Raw genomic sequence first — 10,453 nt, 5'->3', positions numbered from 1 at the left:
GTGGCTACCCAGCAAGAGTCAGCTTTCAATTTACGTAAAATCTACCTCAGTTAAGCTCTGTCTCCAGCACCTTCGCTTAGCTCCCTCCCCATCAGCTCCCCCGTAAAGAGCCGCCCACCACGAAGGAGCAGCGGAGCAGCTACTCCGTCCTAGCTCCAAACGCAGCGCCCGAGGAGCCAGGAGCAGGAGAAGCGCGTGCCGTGCCCCAAGTGCTGTGCGCGCCTCCTTCCCTGCTTGTCCCGGGGCTGGACCCGAGCCGGAGGCTGCGGCATTGGGGGCTGAGCCATCTGCTGCAGGAGACAAAAGCTGGCGAACTGCTTTGCGCTCTCCCCGAAGTGCCTGGAGGGAAAGAGCTGTGGTGCCGGGAAATGCTGCAAGCTGCCTGCATGGTCCGTTTGCTTTGAAAGCAGTGATCTCGGGATTTGTTGTCTTTAACAATAACAAAAGGTGGATGGATTTCGAGGGCTAATTCTTTTTTTTTTTTTTTTTTTTTTTTTGGAGCCATGACTCCCCAACCTGGATGGCGGGCAATGCGAAGGCATAAGGAATTATAGCCCGGGGCTGAGCCACGTTTGTTTGGGCTGGGATGAACTTTTGGAGCCCGGGGTGCCACTCAATGACAGACACACAGCCGGAGCACGCAGTGTCGGAAACAGCCACATTCCTGGGCATACCTTAGACGAGCTTCTGGCCCCTGGCAGCGATGGGCGCTGCGGCCGCCGGAGTTTTGTGATACCAAAGGGCAGTGCAGGTAATGGCTGTTGCAGCAAATGCCTTTTCGCTGTCTGGCCCTGGTCGCGTGGCTGCGTGCTGTTCGTTGCATTTTAAGGGCAATGTGTGCCCTTGCAGAGGAGCCCCTCGGGGTGTGGGGGGGGGAGGTAAGAGTTGGAAAAGTGTCTGATTAACTCAAACAAACTCACGCCACTTCAGCCACTTTGGATGTGGCGCTTTCCTTCCCTGGGCTGCTTGGAAGCCTCAGGCTGTAAAGGTGAAATGCTGCCTGAATGCAGCTGGGGTGGGTGGGTGTCACCTCCATGCAATAGGGCCTTGTTTTATTTCTCTCTGTTTGTTCGGTGCTCACTGCCTGGCTGTGTAGGGAATGGACTCCCTTCCAGTCGGCCTCGGTGAATTAGGGGAATTCTTCCCTAATGGGAAGCATCTGCCCTGAAATAGGCTAAGAAGGGAAGCCTCCCACCCCCAGGCTTTCTGAGATTCCTGGCGCAGCAGCTCCAGCAAATCGTGCTGCTGAAACAAGCCCTCGGTGACGGAAACCTGAGGCCACCGTGAGAGGCCAGATACTGGCTTCGGGCTTTTGCAGTCCTTGCCCCGGCGGAGCTCCCGGTGACGTCGCAGCGGTGTCGGCGGAGAGCCGCGCCAGGAGGCTGCGTCGCTCTCAGCTCACTTTGTTACAGGGGGGGGTCCCCACTGCCCCTGCACCCAGCTGCGCCCCCCCCCCCCAGTCAGCCACTCAGCTCCCCAGTGATGCTGTCACTCATACCTGGGCATTGTCAGTGCCCCCCAGTGCAGTTTCGGGAGAGGGGCCACCTCGTGCCCCTGTTGGGGAGACTGAGGCCCGTTGGTTCTCACTCCGCTATGAACAGTTGAAAACGTCCCTCTGGTGTGTGCCATCAGAGGAGCGAGGGACCTGCTACCTCAGACCTGAGCCAAAGTACGCCTGCACGGAGCCATGCTTGTGGGGAGTAGAGCCAGCCCTGGCAGGAGGTGGGGCCTTAAACCCTGCGAGTGTGGGCCGTTCTGGAAAGAATTCCAAGTGGAGCTGGCCAGGGGCTTTCCGCATCTCTTCCCCCCGCATCCCAAACTGCACCCTTTGCTCTCCGAGCTGCTCTTACCTTGCTCTGCTGATTGTGTGTGCGCTCTGGGGGGCGGTGGTGTCTTAAATGCTTTGTACCATGGGCCCCTTCCCCTCACCGTGCCACTCATGATCGTGCAATGTTCCTGTGGCAACTGCATATTTAATTGTGTTGATTGTGACAATGTCTTGTCCTCTTTTTGGGGGGTGGAAATCACACTTTTTTGTTGTTGTTGTTGTTGATTTCCACTCCCCTCCCACATGTTCTGTCTCTCTGTTTTCCTGGTATATGCTTCTCTATAGGTGAACTCTATAGGTGTTTGATTCTTCTCTCCCTCTGTATGTGCAGTCTCAATCCTTCTTCCATCTGCAACACACCCATGCAGCCCCCTCCTGTGAATATGTGTGTTGCCCCCTGATTCTCTTCTCCTGTGCCCATGCTGTCCAGTTCCCTTCTATCCTGCATACACTGCTCACTCAGCTGCCTGGTTCCCAGCTCCCCTAAATATACTGCTCAGTAGCCTGTTCCCCTGCACACAATTCCTAGCTATTTGATTGCCTCCTTCCCTACACATAATGGCCACCTGCCTCATTCCTTGGTCCACTTGACATGCTGGCAAACCTACCTGGTTCTATTCTCTCTGCTCCCATTCTCAGATTCCCATTTCAGGGAAATTCTCAATTTCCCTGAAAGGGGTTTCCAAAGAGGATGGATCTAGACTGTTCTCAGTGAAACCAGATGGCAGAACAAGAAGTAATGGTCTCAAGTTGCAGTGGGGGAGGTTTAGGTTGGATATTAGGAACAACTTTTTCACTAGGCGGGAGGTGAAGCACTGGTATGGGCTAGCTAGGGAGGTGGTAGAATCTCCTTCCTTAGATGTTTTTAAGGTCAGGCTTGACAAAGCCCTGGCTGGGATGATTTGTTGAGGATTGGTCCTGCTTTGAGGATGACCTCCTGAGATCCCTTCCAACCCTGATATTCTATGATTAATGACTCCTAGTGGTGGCTGGCAACACCACACGCACTTGTGTTTCCAGTCCTTCTGTTTTCTCTCATGGTATGTGGCAGCAGCTCCTTGTGGAGAGAAAAAGGTAATTGCTCCTTATTTACACCTGCCTCTACAGGGGTTTGGGCTCTTCCACAGTCTGAGAAACACTGGTCTAGTGATTACTGCTGGGGACTAGAAGTCAGAACTCCTCGGGTTCCATTATTTACTCTCCCACTGACTTATTCTGTGATGTTGGAGAAGTCAGCTAATCATCTGCAAAATGAGAAGAATGCTTCTCTAGTTAACAGGAGTGTTGTAAGATTCAATGAATGTTTGGGGAATAACTGAAAAGTTAAATATCATTATTAGTTACAGAAATTATGGTTAATGATGAAAACATCAGAAATGAATCATGAAACTGAGGTTACAGTAAATGTAACTCCTCTTAAAGAAATGAATCCTATATCAGTTTAAACTTTTTGCTTTTAGTAACTTAAAGTTATTTAGACTCTTAATGGGACTTAGGTGTTTAAATACCCCATGGAGATCTGGGCCTTAGGTTCTCCTTTTTGTTGGTGGTGGTGGTGGTTTTGTCCTTTCTGTCCCAAATCTACATCTTGACGTATCTATCAAGGCCTCCAAAGAGATCTTGCCAAACGAGCAGTGCCTCTTGTAGGACATTTCCTTGAGTTCCCTAAATTTAACAAACTGATCCCTTTCTATTGATAAAATATATTATGAAGACTCTGATTTATCTCTTTTCAAAAATTTCAAATGTTTTTGTGTTATTGGGCTAAATAATATTTAGAATGCTTAAAAAGAGAGGGATTTTTGTACTGCACTGAAAGGGGAATAAATTTTCTTGCAAGTTAGTAAATATTAGGTGAATATTTTTCCAAATTTAACAGTTTCAATTTGTGAGCATTTTGCATGATTGTTATTCATTTTATTTTCTTAAATGGAGAAAAAAATGCAATCTATAATTTCCCACTTAGAAGTTTAATTCTTGACCTTGCTTAGCAAGTCCTCCTGTTGTTGTAACTTCTGCTTGACTCCTGCAAGAATTATATGAAAGAAAATGGAGGTTTAGTACTCTTCAAAAGAAAATGAAATGTGTAAGGTATTTTAACATGACAACTTTCACTTAAGAGAATACCTGAATAAGTGCATAGTTCTTACACATGTTATGTAGTGTTTTTGTTGAGAATAATAACTGTCTTATTAACTTGACCACAGACATTTGAGAAACCTCTTCAGATTGATGGGTCTCTTCTTTGAATTATAATGGTTTGCATATGATGTTGGTAGGAAAATGGCAGTCGTATTGTTTGGAGATTTAAGAAATTTGACTTTTATACTAAGGGTAATATCTTGATGTAGGCAATACTGGATGAGTTTTTAATATAGCTGAAATCCACAAGCCACCATAGACTTGGATGAGTGTCCTTCATTGTTACACTGGGTTGTACAACAATAACAACAAAATTAATAATAAGTTGCCTTTATGTGGCACTTTTCATCTGAGGAACTCAAAGATCTTCATAAAGGTCTAACAATTAGAACTAAATTTTTCAACTTGTTTGCTTGAAGCTAGTCTCTTCAAGCCATAATTAGTCACCCAAGTAAATTATCTGGTTTTCTAAAGTGCTCAGTCCTCAAAGTCAATGACAGCTGCAGGTTCTGAGCAGCTTTGTAAAATGTGGATCGTTACTGAGGTGCCTTAATATGAATTTAACAGCTTAACTTCTGAAGTCCAAGTTTTAAAAATGTTGGCTTAAATTTTATAGATGTTAAGGCCAAACTTTTCACACTTGGGAGCTTAAGCTTCCTCCTTAAGCTTCCATGTTTAGGCCTCTAAATAAGTGGCTTGGTTTTAGAAGTCCTGATTATCCATAGCTCCCATTGAAAGTTTTGGCTTAAATGATGTTGCATACCAACATCAGACAACAAGTGAGAGGTAAAGTATGACAGTCCAGATATAATGACTCCTAGTTCTCTGCCCTAAGCTACTAGAGAATGCCTTCTCCCATAAAAGTTATATGTGTAAACCAAAAGTATACAATATTTTACCACAGAGAAACAGAAAATTAGTATAATTATGGTAAAATAGAAATGAGGGGAAAAGTTGATTTTGAAATAGCAAAGAATAGCTTGAAAGAAAAGCTCTTTTTGCACCATATTTCACAGACTTTTGCCTAAATTGCCTATCAGATTGCATAGAAATAGATTTGTACAAAGTTTTCTTTATTTACATTTTCTCTATTCTATAGCTTAGTCAGGAAGCCTAAAGAAAAGTAGCTCCTACAGAAGCCATCATTTAAGTGATCATGCTCTACAAGTGTGTTTACAAAGATAAAAACATTTTCTTTTACAAATAAAACAGATACAACGAAATGAAGACAACTGACAAGATGCGAAAGAGGGCAAATTTTGGGGCACTATCCGTGGTGCTGATTGTGTCTCTGGGGCTTCCACAAATCGCTTTTGCATGTCCACGCCCATGTGCCTGTTACGTTCCCACTGAAGTTCACTGCACATTTCGATCCTTGGCAGCAGTGCCAGCAAGAATCTCTAAACATGTGGAAAGAATCAATTTGGGGTTTGTATTGCAATTTTACTGAAGTGTTTTACATTTTCTGTGTATAATCCTATATAGCTCAGCACACATGCTGCAAGATGAAAGTGTTATGTATCCTTGCTGAGAAGAATTGCAATTGTGGATGATTATTGATAACTGCTTGAGTTCAAAATGACATCAGAGTCACTGGTAACAAGGAAGTTTTGGTCAAGCCTAATTTTCCAAGTTCGGTTCCCATTTTTTTCAAACAAAACTTATTGTGATGGGAATTATTATTAAATGCTATACACATATTTTAATAGCATTTTATGAACATTGGTAAGACAAATTCAATGTTTTAAAGTCTATACAAATGAGTATTTTACCTGAGATTATATTTTATTAGGAATGTCTGGAATAAGACGTATTTTAGAGAAATATTGCACCCAATAGGAAATTGATAACTGCACTGGTAGTAAACTGTTTTGCACAATAACTTTAGAACAATACTAGAAACCGGAAAAAGTCTATAATTTATGAGTGATAGTTTGGATGTTGATATAATTGCTCTACTGAAGTTGGAAAAAAAGGATCTCTTCCCATCTTAGACTAATTCTGTACATCAAATAATATTCATTTTAGAAGAGGACCTATTTTTATACTGCATCCTATTATAGTTTCGTAGCTTGTTTAGTCTTTCCACTGCCCATTCTGAAATCAATGGGACTGCTCACAGAATAATGTATAACTCCCACAGTACAGAGGGGATGCCTAGTTAGGACAGCATTATTACTCCTTTTCATTGCTCCAGTGGTGCAAAAGGCTATAGAGTTGGCCCAGATCGGGTCTGTGATTATGTCAGACCATCTGCTATTACTATAATTTTTAATGGGCCCCATTTAGAAAATAAATTTTATGCACAAATAAATGGGAAATAAATCTTAAATTACATTAAACAGATATGGTACCCCAGGGAGTCATTTGAGTTGTTGTCTCAAAGCTGTAGCCAAACAAGCTGAAATGAAGAGAGGTTGAATTCTGTCCTGCCATGTGTGCACTGTTCCAGTTGGCCCTAAAACTTTTGGTGAATCTTTGGTTGGAAAATGCAAAAATTATTGAACATTCACAGGAGTCATTATTAAATAAAATTATATCCAAAAATCTATGCTAAAAGAATAATATGGTTGCAAAGTCAAGCACTTAAAATTTAGGAAGTGCCAGACTTAAGGTTGCCTGTGAAAGGTTAATTTCCCCCCTTGTGCATATGCATTATTATACAATCTTTAATTACATGATTTCACTGATTATTTTTTCCACTGAAAATTTACAAAATAATTCAGTCTGAGGCAAACATCTGACATGGAAAATTTCAGCCCAAACAGTTAAAGTCTGGCAAGCATGTGAACAGCATTTTAGATGGAAATTTTTAAGCAACCTTACCTATAGACATCATTACTAGTTCTACCTATAACAACTGTGTGGAGGTCTTGCCCTAAAGATCTGCTCATGGAGGGCACCATCAATATGGGGGGTTCGCCTCCTAATCTGGAAAAGGAATAGAGAATTGGACATCTCCATGGCAGCACTCCCAGCTTTCTTTCCCCAGACAAATGGCCCATTCTGCACTAGGTGGGGGGAAATCTTACCTCCCAGTCAGAATGGTTTAGTAGGAGTTCAGGTTTAGGCCCCTCTTTCAGGTTTTACCACAGGGAGGAGAGAGATTCTCTATTATTTGGTTGGTTTACCCTTTATTTTGTGAATGAACTTAGTTCTCATGAGCCAGACATAGTAAAGACAATCATTACTCAAGCTTTTATAAACAGTTCTGTCTTAGTCCTTATTTACAGTAATCTTGTTCTACTAATCTTTGGACTGTCTTAGTCACATATTTGAAATCATGATGCTAAGTGTATTGCTGTTGTTTTTAGAATTAGGTGAAAGTTTTTGGCTAAAACATTTTCAGCGAAAAATGAAAATTCAGCTACACCAATTCATTTTGTGAATTTCCGTCACTTTTGCCAATTTATTTCAGTCGGGAAAAAAACGGTAAAACAATCAAAACATTTAGTTTTGATATTTTCAGAACAAAATGGTTCGATTTTTTCAGCTTGAAATTACCGGTAATTTTCATTGAAAAAGTTCTTTAAGTTTATTTTTTAAAAATCCAATAAAAACATGTTAAAATGGTCAAAATTAAAATGACATGTTTTGATTTTGTTGAAACAAAACCTTAAATTAAACTTGAAACTATTTTTTTCAATAGTAAGAATTGCCAGTGAACTGCAAAATCTGTTATTAGCACAGCTCTAGTTATTAATTATGATTTTTGGGCCAAATCCTCAGCTGACCTTCAGAAATTAGCATAGCTGTGCTGATTTAGACCAGCTGATTATCTGGACTACTGTTTTTCAGTGACAATGGTGTGCAGGCTTTTTGTTGTGCATAGATGGGAACTAGGATGAAAACACTAATGTTGTGTCTACACAGGGGTTTAATCTGAAGCTTTTTGATACGGGTCAGGTAACTCACAGTACACAAGTTTCACCAATAGCATGCACACACAATGCCTGCTCCATTTTCATTTCACATCAGTGAACACACAGCTGCAGTTTGCTGCCAACTGAGGGTGTAGTGTTCTCCAAGGATATCCCATGGTCCTTTACTCCACTGCTGAGCAGCTTGCATTCTGGGATTATATTTGCTGTGAATTTGGAGATGTCAGATAGGTTCAGTTCTTTTTTTTAAAAAAAATCACGTTTCCAGTGTCTCTACCCTGTGCTTCCTTTCTGGGCTGATTTGTGCCATTTTCAAATTCCTGTTAGCCATATGGCCCCAACAATGCTCTGTGCTGCTATGGTGACATGTGAATATGCGCAGGCTGCTTGGGCTGTATTACAGCTCTCAGAGCTGGACAAATTCGGCATTAGACTTTGTCTGTCATATCAATGAGCTGCAGGACCAGGACAATATTTGATAGCAGTAGCAGCAGCTTCTCTGGCATCAGGAGGGAGGAGGAAGAACAGGAAGACGCCAAGCTGTTGGAACAAGAGGCCTGGTTCTGGATCACCTACACATCAATCAGTGCTGTCTCTGGGCTCGGGAAACCAGCATGGATTGGTGCAAGAGAATCGTTCTGCAGAGCCAGGATGACCAGCAATAGCTAGAGAACTTCAAAATGGGGAGAGCTACCTTTTTGGAGATCTGTAGAGACCTGACTCCAGAGATTCAGCAACAGTATATCAACAGTATATTCAGCAACATATATATAAAATGGGTCACTATTGCCATCTGGAAGCTGACCACCCCAGAAGGTTCTTGCTCTGTAGCCATCCAATTGGGCATAGGAAGATCAGCTGTTGGGGCCATTCTCCTAAAGGTCTCATATGGCTTTGATAAGGTACTGTCTAATTAGGTCATGAAACTGAGTAACACTCAGGAAATTATTGATGGCTTTGCATGCATGGGGTTCCCAAAGTGTATTGGGGCAATTGATGGAACTCATATGCCTATCATTCCCCACCCTCCAGAGCACAGAATGTACAAACAGAAAGGGGTATTTCTTCATAGTGCTCCAAGGACTGGTGGACCACTGCGGCAGGCTTCAGACAAAATTGCAGAGAGGGTCCATGATACTAAGGTCTTTCAGAACTCAGTACTGTTTAAACTATGGAGAAAGGACTGTTTGTCCCAGGAGCTTGGTGGCCATTAACGGTGTGGAGGTTTGTCGGGTTATTCACTGCAGAATGGTAGTTGAGTGTGCATCTGGCTGTTTGAAAGACGGATAGGACTGTTTATGGAATAGGTTGGAAACAGCAGAAAAAAACATTCTAACAGCATGTTGTGTTTTTCACAATATTTATGAGAGCAAGAGAGGAAGCTTTACTGATGGGTGGGAGGCTGAGGCGTGGAAACTTGCTTTGTGGTTTGAGCAGACCTCAGGGAGTTCCACAGAGTTCCACAAACGTGCTGGGGGCATGCTGTCAGGGATGCCTATTGTTCATATATTGAGCCTCCTGCCTGAACATGTTAGCCCATGGAGGGTGTGGGGATGCAGATTGTGGGTGGGTGGTTGAAGTGCTACATTCCTATGTGCTCTTGTAAAATCCTATGAATTATTTCAGCTTTATTTAAAGGATTTTTTGTGTTAAATGCAATCAAGAGTCTTGGATTTATTGTAAGCAGTTTTAGTATGAAATAACAATAAACAACAATAGTTAAGTTTTAATGAAAACAACGGAATAATAATATCTTTGTATCTGGAAAAACATTTAATTTCCCAAACTTCATAAATAACCAACTATATACAAACCTTTAATTACTGCAGCAGTATAAACAAAACTCAAAGTGCTACAGTTTTGTGAAGGGCATAAAGTTAGGCACATGTATACGCTTTGTTTCTGGCTCTTCTTGTCCTCATCAGTTGTGGGTTGAGTGCTCGAGGTTCAAAAGAGCCAGAGTTCAGGTGAAGTGGGTTTGGTGCCCAAAGGCTGAATCTAAGGTTTATGGGAGCCGCTTGGAGTACTGCTGATGGGATTCAGAGGTTAGGAGTTGCTGCTGGTCCCCATAGCCAGCATTGCCCAGGGGCAGAAGGACATGGCTGAGTCACAAATTATGGGACTGAGGCCTAGCATGACCATGTTTTGCAGGAGGGCATTCTGGCTCAGGACAGCGTCCATGAGTTGCCTCTGCACTTCTGTCTTTTTCCATGCTCTTCTTCGCCATAGTGATGCTGTTTTTGGCCACAGCCACTCTTTCCCTGGCAACTGTGACACTGTCCTTGGCTACTGCCAGGCTCTCCTAGGAAAGCTGCATGTATTTGTCCCATTGGGTCCTTGTGTACAGCCTCCACTTCTGAGCCAGCCTAATTTTCCTTTCACTCTGCCATGTGTTCTGCAAATGTCTCATTCAGAGTCTTCCTTCCCTCCCTTCTCCTCCCCCCAGGCTGGCCAGTCTGTCAGCAGTACAGACCCTGTCATTGGTGGTCTGGCTGTTGCAGGTGCAGTGGCTACGGGAGCAGGAAGGAAAAAAACAGTTGCTTGTATCCCAGGCAAGTTATGATCTTCTTCTTTTTTTAAAAAGTATGTACATGTGACTTTA

The 10,453-nt window shown here is 42.8% G+C and overlaps 1 protein-coding gene across 1 annotated transcript in view; it reads left to right on the top strand.

Moving 5' to 3' along the window:
• Positions 1-511: 511 nt before the first annotated feature.
• The window catches only part of MXRA5 (matrix remodeling associated 5), a 36,183-nt gene continuing 26,241 nt past the window's right edge, over positions 512-10,453 (top strand). The window contains exons 1-2 of the mRNA XM_073354198.1: positions 512-751; positions 5,183-5,398. Of these exons, the coding sequence (XP_073210299.1) occupies positions 5,193-5,398 (206 nt within the window). The 5' untranslated portion in view covers positions 512-751; positions 5,183-5,192. The remainder of the gene's footprint in view (positions 752-5,182; positions 5,399-10,453) is intronic.

This window comes from Lepidochelys kempii, chromosome 1, assembly GCF_965140265.1.
Source record: "Lepidochelys kempii isolate rLepKem1 chromosome 1, rLepKem1.hap2, whole genome shotgun sequence".
Classification (NCBI taxonomy): Eukaryota; Metazoa; Chordata; order Testudines; family Cheloniidae; genus Lepidochelys; species Lepidochelys kempii.
The sequence above is the reverse complement of the archived record's forward strand: the minus strand, read 5'-3'. Positions and strand labels throughout refer to the sequence as shown.